Source organism: Triturus cristatus, chromosome 2_2 (assembly GCF_964204655.1).
Source record: "Triturus cristatus chromosome 2_2, aTriCri1.1, whole genome shotgun sequence".
NCBI lineage: Eukaryota > Metazoa > Chordata > Amphibia > Caudata > Salamandridae > Triturus > Triturus cristatus.
Genome location: NC_140582.1, coordinates 262,284,180 through 262,306,533, shown reverse-complemented (window position 1 = coordinate 262,306,533; position 22,354 = coordinate 262,284,180). Strand labels below are relative to the sequence as shown.

Sequence of the window (22,354 nt, the reverse complement as noted above, 5' to 3'; positions counted from 1 at the left end):
GCGATGTCTATCCGACAATCTGCTGGTTTGGTAATGGACAATACATTGATTGTTATGGTTCCACACGCTGTAGACACATTATTAAATAGGACCAAGACACAACACTTGACTAGTAGGCGATTATCAGGCTATGAGCTTACACTGTTAGCAAATCACATACACATAAAGAGATGTAATACGCTGAATCCAGCTACGTTATTGCCAGTCCCAGCAGACTCAGACGAGATTGAGCAACATGACTGTCTGTTCAGAACAGAAGAAGAGACGAAAGGGAGAGTAGATCTAAAAGATACTCCCCTGACTGAGTGTGATGGTACTTTATGGGTGGATGGTTCATGTTTCAAACTCCCTAATGGTGACACGACTGCTGCATATGCTATCACGACTTTACACACGGTCGTGGAAACTGCACGAGTGCCACATAATTCGGCCCAAGCAGCAGAATTAATCGCCCTCACGAGAGCATGTGTGTTATCTGAAGGAATGAGAGTGAATATATACACAGATAGCCAGTACGCCTTTGGCGTGGCTCATAATTTTGGGCGTTTGTGGAAAGAGCGTGGGTTCCTGACTTCGCATGGAGCTAAAATTCAAAATGGCAAGTTGGTGAATGATCTCCTTGAGTCACTGACCCTACCGTTGCAAGTTGCGATCATGAAATGCAGTGCGCACAGGAAAGTCACAGATGATGTTGGACGTGGGAATGCGTTTGCTGATGAGACGGCGAAAGAAACAGCACAGAATGTGAAGACTAGAATGTATGTTGCAGGCCCCGCAAGATGGGTTGACGATGTTGGGATGTGTGAGAACACAATAGAGAGTGTGAAGTCGCTTCAAGCTGAAGCCACAGAGAAAGAGTTAAGCAAGTGGAGAGAAAGTATGGGTAAGTTGGATGAGAATGGTTGTTGGATTGATCTGACAGAACATAGGCGATGGTTGTTGCCTGACGCATATGTGCTCCCAGTGGTTACTATGGCACATGGAATGGCACACATCAGTACGAAAGGAATTTGTAAGTTGTTGGCTCCAGTATGGCAGAATGCTGGGATTCCCAAGTGTGCAGAGAATGTGGTCAAGAATTGCATGGTATGCTTGAAGTATAACCCTGGTAGGGGAACCCCAACTCCAGCTGGTCACTTTGCACCCCCATCATGTCCATTCGAAGTTTTGCAGCTGGACTTTATTCACATGGAAAGATGCAACAACCTGAAATATGTACTGGTGGTTGTTTGTGCTTTCTCAAAATGGATAGAGGCTTATCCTCTGAAAGATAACACTGCCCTATCCACAGCCAAAGCCCTTGTGAAGGAATTTTTCCCTAGGTTTGGGATGCCAAGAATGGTGTGGTGTGATAATGGAAGTGAGTTTGTGGGTAAAGTGATGAAGAATGTATGTGAAGGGCTAGGGATAAAGCAGAAGTTCCATGCTGCAAATCACCCCCAATCAGCTGGACTAGTGGAACGCTACAATGGAGCCTTAAAGCTCAAGCTGGCCAAAATCCAGGCGAGCACCGGTCTTAAATGGCCTGACGCTCTGCTTTTAGCACTCCTGTCCACCAGAATGACCATACACTCACGAGTGGGACTTAGCCCTTACGAGGTCGTCTTTGGCCGCCCGGCCAACGTATGGGGTGTACCGAGGCCTACGATGTTTAGTGAGATTGAGCATCCAGTACTACTCGATTACTTGTATGATTTGACTGTTAAACTGCGTGTTTTGCACCAACAGGTACATGATACTCTTCCCCAAGCTTCTGAACCTCCCGGACACCCTATCAACCCTGGCTCGTGGGTCCTGGTCCGAAATTTCCAGCGTAAGAGCAACGACGAGCCTCGCTGGATCGGCCCTCACCTTGTACTTCTGTCGACAAGGTCAGCGGTGCGAGTAAAAGGGAAGAAGCACTGGATCCATGGTACCCACTGCAAAGTAGTCCCCTTGCCTCTGCCATATGACCAGTGGGTCCAGGAGGGTATCGCCGACTCTGAGACAGACACTGTGCCTCGTTTTGTACCATTCAGTGACGCACGCCTAAAAGACACAGTTTCAAATCAAGAGAGTGACAATATTCTGCAAGAAGCTGTGCCACCATCAAATCGACTGGACACCACTGAGCCTGAACTTTTGTTTCAAGACCAAACAGCACCTGGCCGTCTCCGCTATAATTTGAGACCAAGACCCATGGACAAATAAAGATTTCCTTACTATTTCCTTTTGACATGTTTTGCTCTCCCATCTGAAGGACTTTCTTGATTTTTGTTTTTCGAACCACCATCCGGGTTCTGCCGCAGGGTCGCGCTGCCAAGACTTTGGGGTACAGGCCGAAGACGTTAGGTCAACGGTTCTGGTTGGTCTAGGGCGTTTCCCTGGACTGACAGGCGTACTCCTTAGCAGAAGAAACTCATCCGCCGCGAGCGGCCCGATTAGAGGATGGAGTTTTTTAAGATGGAGAGGAAATGAACTTCAAAGCAAGGATGTGTAGAATTGTAAAAACTAAATGTTTTGTATTTTTGTGCCTTTTTACACTGTGTAGTATCATGATGTTTATTGTAGGATTTGTGTTCTTCTCCGCTCAAAAGCCCATTGAACCCACTGAACAGCCTATACCTCTTTCTACTGCCTCCTCTCACTCTTTTCACCCTTTGCCTGAGCACGAACAGACCAGACGATCAGAGTTTGTAAATAACTCGTTTATTCAGCTCTTGCACCAGCACCAACTGGTAATGAATACGACCAATTGCTGGGTGTGCGGGTTAATGCCACATACCATTAACAAGGGTATTCCTTATTTGGTGCTGCCGTATAGTTACAATGGATCGTCATGGGCATTCCAGACCATGTTTCTCTATGCTCTAGATACGTACTCCCCTCGCCAACCGCGTTCCATTAGACCTATCACCAATAATAAGGCTTTGATGAAAGGAGTTGCTGATATGAGTAGGGATATTGATGCATACTCATCCATTCCCAAAGAAGAGCTGAGACCTTATGTAGGATGGAACGCGACGGGGTATAGTATTAGTCTGGGTGAAAGACAGCGAAAAATCTCATCTCCAATCTGGGTCGTACCCCACATGGGTCGGTTCTGCCTACAGGGTAATGGTCAGAATCCTAGAGCTCAACTGGGAAGAAGTGACTGTACTGAAACGTACACTTTCCCGTCACAGTTCTCCCCTGCGTTTTTGGCTGCCAAAGGCACATATTTCATCTGTAATGACCGAGCATATACATGGCTGCCCCCTGATTTCTCGGGCACATGTTATATTGCGAACTTGCTACCGCCGACATTTACTGCCGCCTCTGACTATCACAAGACCAGAGTTGTGAGAGGTGTGATTAGTAAGGAGGATACTGCCGGTCAGGAAGCGGGAGACTTCTTCTTGGGTTTCCTGCCGTTTTGGGGACCTATGGTGAATAGTAGGAACCTGAGACAACTGACACGTGTGGTTGAATCCACTATAAATGTAACGGCTGGTGCCCTTGGTAATCTGACAGCTGAGCTCCAAGCGGATCGCCTTATGACTTTGCAAAACCGCATGGTTCTAGACGTTATTCTCGCAGACCGCGGTGGGGTATGTAAGGTTATTCAATCTAGTTGTTGCATTTTCATACCAGATAACGCTCCAACAGTATATCAAGCCATCTCCAAACTCCATAAAATATCTGAATCCATACACGTGGATAAGGGAGATTGGTCACTGGTGGGGTGGTTCTGGGAATTGATATCTGCCTGGGGTTGGAAAGTTCTGATGGTCATTGGAATGATCTTAGCCATTCTTTTCCTGTTCTGTCTGTGTATACAGTGTGCTCCTACGATATGTGGCCTCTGTGCTACCTTATGTGTAAGGAAACCTGTATCGAGGGACGAGCTAAGTAATAGGATGATGCTACAGCAACATCTCCATGACTTCGTGAACATCGACCTAGACTCGGATTAAGATGAGTATAGTGATTGCCTATGTAAGGGCAAAAGGAGGGTCTGTCGTACTTTAATATTCGGGACCGCGTAGGGGACAGGGCCCTACCCCTGTCTATCTTGGTATTAGCAAACCGCAAATGGTAAATGCGGCATGTACGAGTGCTTTATATATCGTTCTAGCTATGAATGCACTGTGTACACGTTATTCTGCTTCACTACGCGGGTTCCATTTTGGAAGCAGTGGCCATCTTGTCATTGCCCTCACATAGGCTATAATGGAGTAAATACGGGCCTCGCAGTACATGGGCTTCTCCTCTGACTTCTCTGTGACCTGGGCAGCTGGCTCTGCTGCCCCAGGTCAAACTGGTCTCACGAGCTCCCCTTCCTCCGTCCACCTGTGATTAGCATCAGGGCTTGACCCGTCATAAAACCCTTTCATTCTACACAAGCCTCCGGCTAATCTCTTTCACACCTGCTTATTCCTGCTTTATGACTTGTTTCCCAAAACAGGAGATGCTCATGTTTATTGGGGGGTCTATTGACATCCGATGTGGGATCTGAACCTTAGTGTGTAAATCATTGTGGGCTGGCCGAACTGGAATGTGGGATGGTCATCATGACTCTGCCTTTTCTTTGTAAAGTACACTTGTAATGGCCGTATCATAAACCTAGGAATGTATGCTTGAGGCAAGAAAAAGGGTATTTAAGATGAAGTCCGTTCCTATGATTTTCAGCAGTCTCCTGAGAACATACACGCTGTTGTACTTCTAGGATACCTGTAATTGGTCTGCAGCCAATAAACAAATCTTTGACTTCACCCAGAAGACTCTGTGTTTCTGTAGGTCTGGAACAGGGTGAACCCAGAAGTCATAGGGTGTGTGCCCCTGCACCGCTGGGACTAAAATACCCAGTACTTCACTACCCCACTTCAAAAGCTCTTATCTGCAAATAAGGTGTTTTTTATTCGTAAAGGAGAATGCCTCCTACACCTCTCAATGTATATGAGAATCATCCAACTCTGACGAAGTAGTCATGGGCAGCCATTAATTTTTTTCTTTTGAAATGTCTGCACTGCTGCTGCACGTCATATTTTGTTCTGTTGTAGGTGCCATTCACAAATGGGTGCACTTCCTAGTGTGCTCTTCCAAAGTCTAAAAAAAGTTGGCATTTTTCTCTCAGTACTAGTTTTTCGTGCCGTAGGAAATAATTGCGACAGAGGGAAGAGTGTGAGACTGGCTCCCCCCAAACCACCTATGCTTCCGCAGATGTTTGCACATTTAGATTATAAATCCATTTCTATGATCACACTGTAGCCATTAGTTGTCTCAAGTAATGTTTTAGGTCGAGCCTGGGCAAGGCATGCGCGGTTCTGCGAGGCATACTGTATTCAGGTATGGACTTGAAGCTCTGCCCACTCCCTGCCCATATTTTTCATTGGCTTTTGTCATTGCCCTTTGTACACTGTGGCCTTTTTTTGGACAATGGGTTTATTAGTCCCTCCTTAGTACCTCCTTGTCTCCTTTTGTAACCTCCCATGGCGACACCCCGTTATGTGTGTTGATGCTCGGTATGCTTTAATTACAGCCTCCGAGCACTTTTTATTTTAATTACTTTTTTTTTTTCACATGGCAGCAACCACGCTTTAGATTTTAACATCTTAAGCGCAGATTCAGCAATAGCTTTAAAAGTAAAGAAGTAGAAAACAATTTGCTTTGTTTCTATTTGTTTACTTTTAAAACAGTCGCGGCACCCGAGCTTCCGCTTAACCCTTCAGTTTCTAGGCCTTTCCCCCCACCCTGTGCTTAGCCTTTTTTTGGCTATTTAGGGTAGTTCGCGCTTAGGCCCCTGTAACTATTTGTCCACAAAAGGTACCCACGCCAAATTTGCATCCTTTTCTTCCACCATCATGGGGATTTTCAAGGTTTTTTTTTAAAAGTGAAGAAAAAGTGCTGCAGAAGAAAGCGTCTGTTTTTTCCCTGCAAATGGTATCAACAAAGGGTTTGTGGTGCTGAAATCACCATCTCCCATCTTTCAGGGACAGGCTGACTTTTGCAGAAAACCAAAAATCTTTACACACTTTTGGTATGCTACTTTTTCTGCTTTCAACCTCCTTCCAGTTAGTGGTAGAAATGGGTGTGAAAGCAATAATGGATCCTGTAAAGCTATACATTTCTAAAAAGTAGACAACATTTTGAATTCAGCAAAGGGTCATTTGCGTAGATCCTTTAAGGTTTGTTTTAATAGAAACTAACAGTTAAAGTTACGAAAAATTGAAAATGAGTTAAAAAAAACAGCCATTTGTGCCAACTTTTTCACCTGTAACTTCTTCTAAGTATGACAGATGTTTGAAAGCAATATACCGTTACATCCGCTGGACCCTATCTGTTGTGGGGATATATAGGATTCGTTGGTTCACCAAGAACTCGAGGAACCCAGAGCCAATAATGGAGCAGCGTCTTGCATTGGTTTTTCATTGTGTACCGCAAAGGCAGAAATGCATTGAAAGTCGATAGGTAATTACAGTTGCTCCACAATTCTGTATCCCCCTAAGTCTCCCGATAAAAATGGTACCTCACTTGTGTGGGTAGGCCTAGTGCCCGTGACAGGAAACATCCCAAAACGCAACGTGGACACACCACATTTTTACAGTGAATACTGACCCTTTTTTTGAAAAGTGCCAAGCTGTGGATTTTGAACCCTATGTGCTGCCACCTCTAGGTCCCAAAATCCACAGCTACGCACATTGCAAGAAAAGAGGTCCGTGCCTAGTGGCCTTCTGCCGGCTGGTGTCGTGGTGGGGGGGCAGATCAGGGGCTATTGCCCCGATATGCCCCCAAAGGGGGCAGAAAGTCTGTGACTATTGTTTGGGGGGAGTGGGGGCATTGGTATGCCCATTCTGGGTAGCCCCCACCCCTACGCACAAAAAAGCCAGCGTAATTCCTGGTGCCTAGTGGGCCATCTGCCCCGGGTGGCAGATCAGGGGCTACTGCCCCCAACTACCTTCTGGGGGGGGGACAGAAAGTTAGTGGCATTTTTTGAGGGGCCCAGAATGGGCATGCCAATGCCCCCACCTCGAACTTTGGGGAAAGAAATCCCTTGTGCCTAGTGGACTTTCTGCACCCCCCGGGGGGGGAGGGGGGCAGATAAGGGGTATTGCCCCATCTGCCTCTCGTGGGGGCATAAAGACTTTGGCAATTGTTTTTTGGGTGGGGGAATTAGCATGCCCATTCTGAGCAGCCCCCATGCCTACGTATAAAAATAAATCCCTGGTGGCTAGTGGGCTTTCTGCCCCCCACGGGGGGGCAGATCAGAGGTTACTGCCCCCATCGGCCTCCTGGAGGGTGGCAGAAAGACTGTTGCATTTTTTGGGGGGGGGATGGGGGCATGACATGCCCGGCCTGGGCAGCCCCCATCCCGAACTTTGAAAAAACAATCTCTTTCTACGTATTAAACAAAAATAAAAAAATCCCTGGTGCCTAGTGGACTTAGTGGCTATTGCCCCCATCGGCCTCCTGGCGGGGGGAGGGGGGGGCAGAAAGTATTTTGTGTTATTTGTGGTGAAGGGTGGGGGCATTGGCATGCCCATTCTTGGCGGCCCCCACCCCTGCCGCATAACAAAATAATCCTTGGCATCTAGGGTGCTTTCTGCCGCTCAGGGAGGGGCTGCTCCCCCCTCCCTGAAGGCTAGGGGGTGGATCCCTGCTTGGGTATCGCCCTCCTGGGGCGATCCCCAGGCAGGGATCCACTACGGAAGGGTACCATTGGCAAGGGGAGATTCTCCCCTTTCCAACGATACCTCTCCCATGTGTTTCTGTGGTCAAGGGGCAGAGATAGCCCCACGAGCACAAAAACTGTGGAACAGTTAAGTTGTAATGATGACAGCGCGCCATGCGCCCGATCGTCATAACAAGAGAAAACCACAAATATGCCTTGGGTGGTTGGAGAAGGCAAAAAAGAAAAATCGTGTGCTTATGAAGGAATGGTTCCGTCATGAGCACACTTGCACTTGTGCTCATGACGGAACTATTCCGTCATGAGCACAGGAGGGATTAAGATGTTCATAGTGAAAGCATTAGTAACAAAAGCAAGTAAGTAGAAAAAAAAGTAAAGTTGCACGCCTTTTTTCCATTTGCTTACTTATGTTACAATGGTGGTATCTGCGTTTTCGCTTTGATCATCCTAAGCTAAAGTGCGGGTGCCGCGATTGTTTAAAAAGTAAAGCAATAGAAACAAGTATTGGCATAGCCAATAGGTCTCGCCTTTGGGACCTGCCTTATAACTAAATACTTATAAGGTCCCAAAGGCGAAACCTATTGGCTATGCCAATGCTTGTTATGTTTGTTATAGATACGGTTTAGTTGTTTTCACCAGGCTCATGTTTAAAAAAAGAAAAATCGCTAAAAAAAATGGAAACTGCAAGGTTTAGATCAAGAGGCTTTTAGTCAGCACTCTTCATCCGCTGGTTTGTTCACACAGCCCACCACAGCCTACTGCATGAGGCAGCGGGTCAACCCATTTGGTTGTTTCACTACGAGTGATAGCATTTTGCTTTTGTATATGTGCAGAGCTACCTAGAAAGTGGCCCATTTCAGTGCAAGAGCTGGGAAGCCAATCTTTGCTTTCATTTTATTCTTTTTTGGGATGGGTCATTTTTTATTTACTTTTTTTGCAAACATGTAAACGTCACGTTTGACATTTTTTGATTTTTATTACGTTTAATTGCTTTCACCTTTTTAATGTTTATTGTATATTTTGCATACGTTTGGGGGGGGACACATACATTTTCCTTGCCAATGATTGTGAGATCTGGCGTTCGTTTTCACTAAAATACTAAAAAAAAAAACCAATGAAATTCCCCTGTTATAGTTAGTTCAGATAACTATAACTCGCGCGACCGCCACTCTATCACAAGGATGATGTCATCAGTGATGTCATGAGTGATGCCACTGACCATGTCATGAGTGATGTAATATGTGACGTCATGAGCAGTGGATTGCGGGCGCGCGAGTTATAGTTATCTGAACTAAACTAACTATAAAGGGGGAATTTCATTGGTTTTTTACGAGTGAAATGTCCACCTAACTATAACCTGTGTGAAACCTATGGTTTTTTAAGTGAATATATATATATATATATATATATATATGAAAAGCAGGAAACTCCCACAACCTCCGAACGGGCGGCGAAGAAGGAGAGACGGACCACAGGAAACTTCAGGCAAGAGTATTTATTCGACCATTGCTCAGCAAACCATGACGCGTTTCGGGCTCGAAAGCCCTTGTTCACATGCAAAGACAAGTTGCACTGAAAGATTTTTATGTATGCGCTGCAACGTGTACACCCACTTCCTGATCACGTGCTCATAGACCAGGAAAACAGACTTAGTGTGATATATTTTAAATCAATGGAATCAAATTGCACGATAATTATAGAAAAACGTAATACAAATGTAAAATACGTATAGTTGGTAATTTGTGCAATTTAAAATACGGAAATGTAATGATAGCCATTGTCATAGGCAGCCAGCATAAAGCATATACAAGATACTGAACTTGTTCAAGTACGAGAGTGTTGATATAACAGGATAAATCCATATTGAACACCCAACTGACAAGAAAAGTAAAAACAATGCCATAAAAAACTTTTACCGTAAAATATCATCATATATAGACACTCAAAATCTGTACCAATACAAAAAGGTGCGTAGCAGCATTTTCCATAATAGTGCAAAATCGTGCGGAATGTGCAAAATTCTTTTGGGAATGTGTGCCGATATAGCAAGAAAATACAGTAAGATTAAAATAGGAATGAATAAATATTAATAACAATAAAAGATACATTTCTGATAGTTATTGTTAAAATCATATAAATTTCATTTCTAAAATTCCATCATCTTACTGGAAAGTGCTGATAATTCATAAAATGATGTGTATTTATGTATATGACAAAAGAGGTATTGGGAAAGAAATCTGCGGTGTGACCAGATAGCTAAAGTGCAAGTGCAAGAGATAACCACCCAAGAAGATGTGTAATACCACAGCACACAGTAAAAAATAAGAATAAATATAAATATAGATATCAAGATATATAAATATATGTACTAAAATATATATGCGTGTGCGTGTGTGTTTACACAGACAGAACTCATTATAAAGGTGCTGGAATGAAATAAGGAGACTACTGAGGTATATAAAGGTGTGTAAACACATGTGTAATCTCTCAAAGGTTAAGTCATAAAGTCAATTTTATTACGTTTAATTGCTTTCACCTTTTTAATGTTTATTGTATATTTTGCATACGTTTGGGGGGGGACACATACATTTTCCTTGCCAATGATTGTGAGATCTGGCGTTCGTTTTCACTAAAATACTAAAAAAAAAAACCAATGAAATTCCCCTGTTATAGTTAGTTCAGATAACTATAACTCGCGCGACCGCCACTCTATCACAAGGATGATGTCATCAGTGATGTCATGAGTGATGCCACTGACCATGTCATGAGTGATGTAATATGTGACGTCATGAGCAGTGGATTGCGGGCGCGCGAGTTATAGTTATCTGAACTAAACTAACTATAAAGGGGGAATTTCATTGGTTTTTTACGAGTGAAATGTCCACCTAACTATAACCTGTGTGAAACCTATGGTTTTTTAAGTGAATATATATATATATATATTCACTGAAAAAACCATAGGTTTCACACATGTTATAGTTAGCGGAAATTTTACTGATAAAAAACCAGTGAAATTCCCCCGTTATAGTTAGCGCAGGCAACTATAACTCACGCGACTGCAATCCTCTGCTGATGCTAATACTGTATTTAGACACTTATTTGCCCATGTCTTCTTCCATACATTTTTAGCTATACATATATTACAAATATTTTTTTTTCATAAAGACACATATGTCATCAGCAGAAGATTGCAGTCGCGTGAGTTATAGTTGCCTGCGCTAACTATAACGGGGGAATTTCACTGGTTTTTTATCAGTAAAATTTCCGCTAACTATAACATGTGTGAAACCTATGGTTTTTTCAGTGAATTTGCAAGGTTTTTTAAATGCTAATTCCTAACTATAACGTGTGTGAAACCTATGGTTTTTTCAGTGAATTAGTACGGTTTTTTAAATGCTAAGTTTTTTTCCCTTATAATAAGCCCTGTACATTTGGTGGCCTTTGGCCACCAAAAGCACAGGGGGTGGGGTAAGTGTGGATAGTGTTTTTTGCCCTTAACATAAGCCCTGTACATTTGGTGGCCTTCGGCCACCAAAAGCACAGGGGGTGGGGTAAGTGTGGATAGTGTTTTTTTTATTTTTATTTTTTTACCGTACGCTTACGGTAAGCGTACCCCGCGAAATTGCCGAAAAAAAAATAAAACCGTTTTTGCACTTGGGGGATGTTTGGGGACTCCCTCAACATGACTATGTGGGAGGGAGTTGTCAAAACAGCCCCTTTACATGTTTTTGGGCTTGATATTTTAAAAATCACTCTCAGTGTGAGAGACAAAATGGCGGCCGCCGCTTCCTGGTTTCGGCCGATTCGAATGTTTACTAAGATCTAAGAGCCAATCAGAATCGCGCTCGCGCACGCCACCGTACGCTTACAGTAAGCGTACGGTAAGCGTACCGTAAGCTGGCTCAGATATATATATTGATTTAAAGGCTATTTTCTCAGAATCTACTGAACAGATTTACACCAAACCTACAAAAGGCACTTCCTTGACCTAGGGACTACCTCTCTGCCAAATTTTGAGTAATTCTGTTCAGCCGTTCGGGCTGTAGCTCGTTCTAAAGGTCCTATGGAAAAATGCATGGGAAAAACGCGTTTTGGGACCCCCCTTTTATCTCAGCCCCCGCTTGACGGATCCCCCCGAGACTTTCAGGGTAGGAGTGGAGCGTAGCGCCCCACCTATTTTGAAAAATTTGCGAGGATTCGTCGACCGGCGCCAAAGTTATTCAAAATAGAATGTTGAGGTTTTCCTATGGAAACGTGGTCCTAACTATAACTACCTACTGGCTATCGCCAGTAGGTAATATATATATATATATATATATTTTTTTTTCTCGAACACAATATACCATGTAACGCACTCTCAGGACACGGTAAGAGTCGGCGGTAAAATATTCATGTTTAATTCATCTTCACATAACACGTTTCGGCTTGATCATATGCGAAGTGTCCATCAATAACCTGCATTTTAAATACTATGTATTAGACATCAACAGAGGCCTTTCAAATTGACTTGGTGTCGGCCATATGTAGCATAAAGAAAAAGTTCATACTTGAGTTAAACATAACGTATCACTCTGAAAACATATTTATATGTAATATGGTAATCGAAAAACAGTACCCACATCATCAATCGAATGCAGTCATTACGGTTAAACATCAAATGACAACGTAGAAAGAAGAATTAGTAAGGTACATGGCCGGTAACAGTAGAAAACGGTGGGTCATGTATGTGATAAGACCCCGTCTCCCAGCCGAAGGGTCAGGAAAATGGTACCAAAAGACCCCGCCTAGTTGCCCATCCAGGCTAGAAAGAGCCAGAGTCGGAAACCGTCCAATGAGGTTGGAAGGAATCCTATAGGTTAAGAATCTCAGGAAGAAACTAGTGCCCAGTCGTGGAAGTCCGGCACCTGCACGGAACATGTCACGGGGGTGGGAAGGGGAGTGAGTACCATGGCCGGGCGCGCAACACCCATTGGACTCAAAGGGCTTCAGCCCCCTCCACCCCCCCCGGTCGTGTGGGTAAAAACCTCACTGGGTACAAAATTGTGCTGACCAAATGCTCTCGAGTCGGTGCCACCTAAGGGTAACATTGAACCAGTGGGCAGGTGGGGAGGGATACATTCGAATCAAGGTAATGGCAAGTGCCCGGGTAAAAAACGGTCCGCGTTGTCAGTGATCAGGGTACAAGGGGGAAATTAACCCTATAAACTTTTGCGAGGGGGGAGGGGTGGGTTCTGAAAACTAAGCAGGGAAACTTACAGAAGATCTCACAATGGGAGTGTATACACGTCAGACTGTAGTTCTAACACCCACCCGCATGTAATAACCGCATTCCTGTCCAGGAAATAAAGGACAACTGTTCAGTCCCAACAGGTCCAGACGCAGCCAGATACTCAATGCGAAAATGTTGTAACAACTCTTATCTGAGTGTGCATCACCCGATCGTGCCTCCTAAGAAAAGGCTAGGGAACCCGTGTAGGTGTCACCGCTGAATCGGAGTTGGGTCCCTTCCTATCCTCCTGTAACCAAAATGTTAAAAAAAAAAAATACAAGATTACAATCACAGAAATGACGTTCAAGGTTGTATACATATATAACACAAATGCCTCACTAGAAGGCATACTGAAATGAGGAATTTGTGGGTGAATAAAAATGAATGAATGGATGGATGAATAGTTAAAGTATGGAGGAATGGTTGGGTTGGTGAGTGGAAGGACGAATGCAAGACTGTAATGATGAGAGGGTAGATGTTGGAATGGTGAAAGGATGGATGTATTGGTGTAAAAATGAAAAGCTGGATGGATGGATGCATGACAGGCTTAAAGGGTGGAGAAATAGATGGACAGAAGTTAGATTAAGGGACCTTATCTCTCTTCGCTCACCTGAGGACGTTCGAGGGACGGCTCAAAGTGGGGGTATTTTAATTTTCTGGATACTCCCTTGTGCAGGAGCAAGTGTAACACCCGTATCGCTATCTCTGATGCATTCTGATCTTCCGAAGACTTTGCTCCTTATGAAATATATTCAGCGTTTTGCAACAAAAAAAAGCCTGCTTACTATGAATTTTGGAAACTCACTAAATGCGCGTGAAAATGTGCACCTCCAGAAATTCCTAAAGAAAACCTGAGAATTGTGGCTGTATTTTAAACGCCACTCTGTTTCTGACCCTCCCCTCTCCCTTGGTTAAAACAGTCTTCCGCTGTACTTATTGTATCATTTGCCCAGGGACGCATTTTTATTCCCAAATAGAGATTGTACAGTGATTAGAGTGTGGTTAAAAGTAAAAAAAAACAAGCATTGGACGCGCGAGACGCGATGGTGGAGAGGTGGGGGAGAGAAGCGGGAGTTCTGATAAACTGGTGTGAAATAGCAGCAGGGAAAGGGGGGGGAGAGGGGCTACGAGGGAGAGCGACGTAAAGCCATATGGCTGCTTTGCGTGCGTGCACACCTCGTGCACTGTAGCTCTATGCCAGGGGAAGCACTTTGAAAACCCACTTACAAAATGTCTCAAAGCGCTGTCTCAGCGAGACCTAAAAAGTTTTTGCTTTGCGCGCGTGCACGCCTCGTGCACTGTATCTCTATGCCAGGGGAAGCACTTTGAAAACCCACTTACAAAATGTCTCAAAATGTCTCGAAGAGACAGCTTTCGCTGTCTCAGTGAGACGTAAAAAGGTTTTTTTCTGTTGATTTACTTTTGAAGCCATCAAGGCACCCACACTTTACCTAAAAATGTGTAAAGTCAAATCGCGGGTGCCGCAAAAGATCTTGCATTTGCGTGAGTATAAGCTATTGTCATTGTAAATGACAATGCCTTTTATTTATATGTTTACAAAACCTGCAAGCAGCACTTGAAGGTTTTGTAAACACAAATAAAAGGCATTGTCATTTACAATCGCAATAGCTTAAACTCTCGCAAATGAGACCTAGTGCATTGCAGATGCTTGTTTAGGTTGAGCCTGTCGGCAGCACGGATGCCCTGTCTCCTGGTTACCTCTTGTGTTGAAAAAATAATTTAAAAACCTCCAAAAAGGGAGCTTTAGCCCGCCCTTTACCTACCATTCATTGGTGTCATTATCACCCTTGTTTGCTGCCTTCTGATTTGGCAGCACATGCAAGGCGTCAATTCCTGTTTTACTTCCTGTTTAACTTCCTTTTCTTTCTGTGCATGGACCAAGTGCAGATTAATTTATGTTAATTAGTGCCCATTTGCTGCTGTGATTGAGGTATGATTTCGTCTTTCTTTTGTTTTTTTGCATATTTTTATAGCATGGACTCGACCCTACCGGACCTGAAAGTATTGGAGTGCTTTACATGAGCACCAGTTATTACACAAGGTCACATTAAAAAAAATGTTGTCACCGGGAGAGTAGGTGATTTGTCTAGAAACGCTGCAATTGTTATAACATGTCTGAGAACTTCATGTGTTGAAGAACGTTTTGCTTATAGTGGCAATCGAAAGGTGCTAATACTACCAGAGAAATTGCCTATCTGTGTGATATATTGTTTTTTTCTGAATTTAATTGGGAACTTTGCTAGGCATTATAGCAGATTTTGTGCCTTTTTCTTGATTTGGAGAAAGGGAAATGGTGTAATGCTTATTTAGTTATACTTAAGCTTCCCATTAGTGGCGGCTGCCACTAACAAAGAGTGGTGAGGTGGGTGGGGGGCATGAGCAAGGGTTTGCGGGGTTACACAGGACGGGTAAATAATACTGAGTCGGCCGGCCAAACACACTTGAGCAATTAGGCAGTGCACAAGCACTCCTCCTCCACGCGCCCATGCCCCGCCCCTCCATACACAAGCTGGCAAACAAATAATAAAAAGATGCTAGAGCATCGATTTTTATTTTTTGTTTCCTGGCTGTGCGCCAGGTAGTGGAGCGACATTCCTCTGCCATTTTGGAAGAGCTGCCACAGCTTCCCATGAGTTAGTTACTTATTTAGAATGTTTATTTATAGTGAGGACTGAGTAATGCGCTATTGCCCAGAAACGCCTCTTGACAATAGCTAGGTTAAGCTATTGTCTTTTATCCCTCGTGGACCTGTAAATCAATGTCTTGAATTTAAATATCCCTACTCCTCCAGGAACTGGGGGCGAGCCAAAGGGCTTTCCTTCTTTTCTTCTTGAACCTCTCTTCATAACATCATGGTTGAACCTTATTTTTATTTTAGTGTCGAATTGCTCTTCTCTTGTGTCGCCATTAGCTGAAGCGTGGGGACCAGGCAAATTAACTCCATCTGACAACCTTTCAACAGGACTACCTCTCAGTCTGCAGTGCCACTCATCACAGCCAAGAACAAGCATTGGCAAAGCGCACAGATTTAACCCATGTGAGACCTATTGGCTTTGTCAATGTTTTTTTTTTTGCCATGTTGCACAGTAGCACAGCTACTGTGCAACATGGCTAAAAGGAAACAAAATAGGAGCTGTGACTTGGTCAATGCTGACTGCCTAACAGCTTTTTTTTTTTTTTTTTTAACTTTCAGCCATGTTGTACAGCAGCTACTTTGCTACATGTCTGAAAGTATTTTTTTTGTATTAATGAGCTATGGCGCAGCAGCTGTCCGCGTCACAGCATTTTGTTTTAACTTTCAGCCATGCTGCACAGCATGACTGAAAGTAAAAAAAAAAAAGAAAAAACTGTGACATGACCATTCATTAACTGATAAATCTGCGAAAGTCACTGCAGGTAAATACTGTTTGATGGATACTGTTTTTTCAACGGTGAGTGATAAGTCCAGTAAGATCAGAGCCACTAGATGGCCCCAGTGACAGGCACATAAGAGTTTCTTTCTGATATGTGCCAAGGCTGTTTTTATTCTGTGGCCTCCGCAGAAACCTAATAGTTACCATTCAGCAGGTCCCCGCCCATTATATCATTTTGAAGTTGGTGATTGATCATTTTTTATATGATTTGTGTTGTGGTGTATAGGTGGGATATTCGCCTGATGTTTGTGGGGTTGGTAGGTGACAAAATAGGCTTATTTATCAGCGGAGTGACCACCGCCTGTTTCACGACTGCAGGCACAATACCATCAAGTGATTGATACAAGAATTTACAGTACATTGTGGCAATTGCTGAGGTCCGTTTTTTCAGCATATGGTGTTGGCATGGTTCTAGGAAGGAGCCAGACATGCCTTATTTGGTCAGCCTTTTCTACACTTGATTATCCATCACTGCACGGTTTGACCTAGATGGTGGCAATGGGTGCATGATGCTTGGTGCCAAAACTGGAGAATCTGTATTGTTTAGGTCCAAATAGCAGATCATGTTCTATAACAATTGACTATTATTTTTTTGTCCTACCTGGAAATTAGGCGGTCCGTTTGCCACTGTATATTGCTTTTTGTATATGTTGATTTCAATACAGAGAAACATGTTATGGTTCTATTGTTTGCATTATGATTACATCTAGCTTTAGGTTTGCTGTGGATTTGCTGTTGGTACGGCATTCGTTATCTATAGCAGACATCTATAAAAGGCTTCAGGTGTTCGCCCCACTGGGCCCTGACATGTTGCCCATTTTAACGTCTTTTTACGAGTGTTAATGAAGCCCTAGCCCTCGATTATTAGCGGGCATCCTTTGCAGGGATTCTGAATACAATTTAAAGCATGTGATGGGGTCTGGACATGATGATCTCCACAAACTTCAGCTTCATGGTAATGCATAAGTATAGGCTTGCATTACCATGAAGCATGTTGATATCTTTCGTTCTGGATAAAGCCTTATTTTTGCTGAAAATACATCCATACAAATTATTGATCCAGGCCATCTTCTCCCTTACCTTGTTGTAGTATTTTTGTGTAGGGCAGCTACCAACTCATCCAGGAGAACTAGATAGGATTCCTTAAGGCATATCTCCAATACAGCTAAAACATGCACCTGCTGCTGATATTTGAGTGGCGTCTTATTGACAGACATCTTGTTCATATCATACCATGCATTAATAAGCCTCGCTCCTTAAATTTGGATGGATATCCTATTCGGTCCCTGTGGAAAATAACCAAAGGTATCTATGTTATGTTATATAGCTTATAGAGCGCACAGCTGACCCAGCAAAGGGGCGTCCCGGTGCTAATAACAGTCAGATGAGAATACCACCAGAAAAGGCAAAGGGACATACAGTGAAGGGAAGAGATGAGTCTTAGTTGCCTTACGGAATGCCAAGTAGTTAGTTAAGCTACGAATAGACAGTGGGAGAGAATTCCAAAGTTTGGCTGCCAGTGTGCGTAAAGCGTGCCCCCCAGCCCGTACTCTCCTTACCCTAGGAACAACCGCCAAGTGTTGGTTCATAGAGCGAAGTTGGCGGGGGGGAATGTAGGGCGAGAGCAGGGTGGCCAGAATGCCAGGGAAAGAAGAGTTCAAGATTTTAAAAGCGATGCAAAGGGACTTAAACTCCACACGTCTGGCCACCGTCAACCAATGTAGTCAGCGAATGGCAGCAGAGGTAGGGCAAGTTCTTGGGTGGCCGCCGCATTCTGGACCTTCTGTAATCTCAAGATCTCTGACTTTTTGGTCCCCAAGTAGAGCGAGCTGGCGTAATCCAATTTCGACAAAATGGCAGCCTAGATGATAACCTGTCGATTGGACGAATCAAAGTAACCTAACAATGGTTTAAGCCCCCACAGAATACAAGTGCAGGTCCCTGCCACTTCCTTAGTTTGGGCCTGGAAGCTGAGAGCTGAGTCCACCCAAATACCCACATTTTTTTACCATCTGTTTGGGGCTGGAAGGACAGCCCAAGGTTGTAGGCCACCAATGCTCACTCCACAGCTCTCCATCCAGCCCAACCAACAGAACTCCAGTCTTGCTTGCGTTAAGCTGCAGACAGTTGGTAGACATCCATTCAGCAATAGTCACGAGATCACTCCGGAACGTGGAGGCATCCTGTGCTGAGTTACCAGAAAGTGCCACTACCAACTGTGTATCGTCGGCATAAAATACTATTGTCAGGCCTCTGCTCCTAGCCACCGCTGCTAGAGGTTGAACATAAAGGTTAAACAGCGTAGGGCTCTGTGCTGAGCCCTGTGGCACCCCTTGATGAATAGTATGAATCCGAGAGCAAAAAGGGGGAGCCGTCACCTGAAAGGTCCTCTCAGAGGGGAAGCAGGCAAACCAGTCGAGGGCAAAGCCCACAATCCCCGCCTCCTCCAGCCGTTGCAGCAGAATCTGGTTGGAGACCGTATCAAACGTGACACTGAGGTCTAATAAAATCAGTGCCGACGTACGTCCCTCATCCAGTGCGGCCCTCAGATGCTCGGTCACTGCTAGGAGGGCCGACTCTGTGCTGTGGCCTGGGCGGAAGCCGTTCTGAGAGAGGTCTAAGATTTTATTGTTTCCCAGGAAGCCTGTCAGAATGGAATTGACATGGGTCTCAGCAATCTTAAATGCCCATGGCAGCAGAGATATTGGACGGAAATTCTCCAGTTTGGCCGTGTCCAGGGAAGGCTTTTTTAACAAGGGGATCACCCTTGCTTGCTTCCATGTCCTAGGGACAACTGCCATGGACAGGGACATATTAATCACCTGACTCAAAGGAGACAGGAGCACGGGTAGAGAATTCATAAATTGCTCCGGTTTGAGGGGGCCAGCAGGAAAGCCTCATTTCACCTTGCTGTATAGCACACGCAACTCGTCCTGGGAGATTGATGGAAAGGACGCGAGAGTGTAGGTGGTACAGGGACTAAGGGCTGAGCCCAAAGATGGGGCAGCTGGCGGGAAGGAATTATAAATGTTCTCCACCTTTTTCACGAAGAAGGTGGCAAGAGCCTCACATTGCTCATCTGATGTCATGCGGGGCACTGGGGGTAATGGTGGAAAGGGAGCCAAAGAACTATCTAATCTTTTACATCTTTTGCAACTGAGTCTAATGAAGACACCCAGAAGTCACAGATCTGAGACATTATGCATGCCTACACAGCCTGTCTGGATTAGCTTCTCAACAAACCGCATGGAAGGCTTGCTGATCTGATCTGAACAAGACCAAAATGCATCTTGTTGGCCTCTTGCTAATCAGGTGCTCCAGTCCCAGCCTCTGCAGTCTGTAGTCGTATGCGGTCATACCCTCAGCCTATTTTTTGTAACTACAGGGACTCCATATCTCTTATCAAAATCGGCTCAAAATAAGCTTTTTTTCTAACCATAGTGCCCTACACTGTGGGAAAGTTGCTGTAAAAGCTCACCGGTAGAAGTTTAAAATGTATTTTTCAATTTCGTATTTACAAATTACAAACTTATACATATGTTTAAAGAGGTACTCTAATGCTAACAAACTGTGTGACTAATTCTTCCTAGGAGTCTATGAGATGGTCAGCTTTCAGATGAAGCCTGGTGGACCCGCACTTTGGGGTGATGCTTTTAAAGCGGCCATTTTTGCCCATGTCCGTACTGGTTATACAAAACTAATTGGCGTGTTCCATACTGAATATGGATTACTCAACAAAGGTAAGGAGCAACCCACATTTAGCTGAAAATGATTATCATGGTGCTAGGTCTTATTGCCTGGATGTATTTTGTTGTCCAGTTTTAGCTTGTATTTTGTCAGAACCATATACTTTGATTTTATTTATGTTCAATTTCGACAACAAATATGTGTGTGAACACTGTTGACAAATCACCTTACAAATGGAGTATCCTCAATTGGTCCTTATGTTTGCCCACATTAGGCCTTGGATTAGATTGTTGAACAAAATGCAGGACCAGGGATCCCCTTTGGTCTGGCCATCATATGCAGTATAACCTCTAGAATGTTCCCATATGCCACAAGGAAACAAAAAAGCTTGTAGCCACTTTTGAGATACTGAGCTGACTGTTCACTCATGGGCGAACTCAGAGTCTCATGCCATTCATTTCTCATTTTCCATCTTTTGTCTATTTTACTACTTCCTACAGAAATCATATGATGTGTAACTTTCATTATTCTGAACACTTCCAGGTTTTTGATCCCCTTCAGTTTACAAATGTTTCATCTCTGTTGCTCTTTCTCTTTAAAGCAAAAGACTTGCATGCAGAACTTGTTGTCCTGCTTTTACTGGGACATGAATGTAGGTATGTTAAGTTCTTCAGCTGTAAAGAATTCTCCCTTTATGTAGCAGTGGTGAGATGTATTGAAGGGTACTATTTAAACGTGTTTCCTTTTTTAATTTGTTGGCGAATAAGAGATCCAAGATAAGCCACACAGTCTTTCCTCACAAGAGACTCACAAGTTGGTGTCTGCCGTATTTATTTCTTGACTAACCTCTCCATTGACCCTTTTAACACCATGAAAATGTTCACTTTCTCAAACTGCTTGAGATTTTATTTTCTCTTGGAGCTTATGTGGAAACAATGGTGTTTCACAAAATTGAACGTATGGCCAGCTATCACTATTGATATGATCCACTGATCTATCGAAGTAGTCTCAAAGTGTTTCACATGGCATGATATTCTTCTGTGTCTGAGATGTGGACAGCAGAGCCAAGGTATTTTAGGCTTTCCAGGCCTGTTTTCTTCTTTTACACTTACCTGTCCAGTCGCTGTTCTTTAGGTATTCCTTCACATCCTGTGCTAAATCTATAACTGTTGAATCATTTGTACGGGATACGGTTTTTATTTCAGAGCTCTTTTTGTCCTTGTGGTAATCATGTCTGCAGCAGTCACCTTCTGACAAAGAGATCTTCACGATAAGATCTTTTCCATCATTCTCGTTTGGAATGAATTCTGGGGTGAATTAGGTAGACTTTAGCTAGCATTGAGATATGATAACTTGATTTTCTAATCGCTTGACAACTGCGTCTGCATGTTCAACTGCTACTTTTTAAGTTTCTTTGATAAATAAGTTACTAATTAGAAGCAAACATACAGAGAACTAAATTAAGGGAATACTCAACTTCCAGAAGACACAGTTCATTAGGGATAGATACCTTAACAAGATATCAACTTCTGTTTTAATAAACTAAGTAGATGCTAACTCTGCTTAAAGAATATTCTCGACCTCTACTCTTTTACACATCTTCAGATGATCAAAAAGGAGTTGTACATAACGCTACATTTGTATAGCATATCTTGCATGAATTGCTCAATATTTGACTGCCTCCATGGTATTTACTGCCTTCCCTTTCCTGAATACAGCGCTATTAGACTTAAAGGGGAGTAGTCGAGCTTTAGCCCTTTGTTTACTCTGCCATGAGACTCGAGCTGCACCTCACTGATGAGGTAAAATAAGACCCAAACCTGTCAATAGCTGCTATTGTTCTGGTTTACCAGGGATGTTGCCTGGCTGCTTGGGCACATTGTTTAACCAAGAAACCTTTTCAGGAGAAGCCTAGCCTGTATTTCATGATGTCAGCTAAAACACTAGCTTACGGATATCAATATTGTGCAGTATAAGCCAAAGTTAAGTGATAGATGCAGAAATTCTAGTTACATACTATGTTTTGGAGATTCTACAGTACCAGTCTTTCTGGTCACTTCCACTCCGTTGAATGCAGACTTAGGGGGTCATTTTGACCTCGTGGACTTGTTTTGGAATGGAAACATGCCTGATGGGCTACCAGGCATTTTCTTACTGTTCAGAAGTGCTACCGACATTTCCAGTAAGCTGGAAGCTGTAGTGGTAACAGCAGTAGATGTGCTTGTTCAGATGTGCATCTCCCAGAAAGTATCAGCAATGTCTCAAAACGTATTCAGAATACTGTGAAAATGGCGATCAATAATGAGCCTGTGGTAC

General features: G+C 43.7%; 1 protein-coding gene across 1 annotated transcript in view; it reads left to right on the top strand.

The window, feature by feature from the left end:
* Nucleotides 1-22,354, top strand: part of LOC146862121 (protein NipSnap homolog 3A-like) — a 216,502-nt gene that overhangs the window by 175,776 nt on the left and 18,372 nt on the right. Inside the window, exon 4 of the mRNA XM_085641312.1 lies at nt 19,942-20,091. Within this exon, the coding sequence (XP_085497438.1) occupies nt 19,942-20,091 (150 nt within the window). The remainder of the gene's footprint in view (nt 1-19,941; nt 20,092-22,354) is intronic.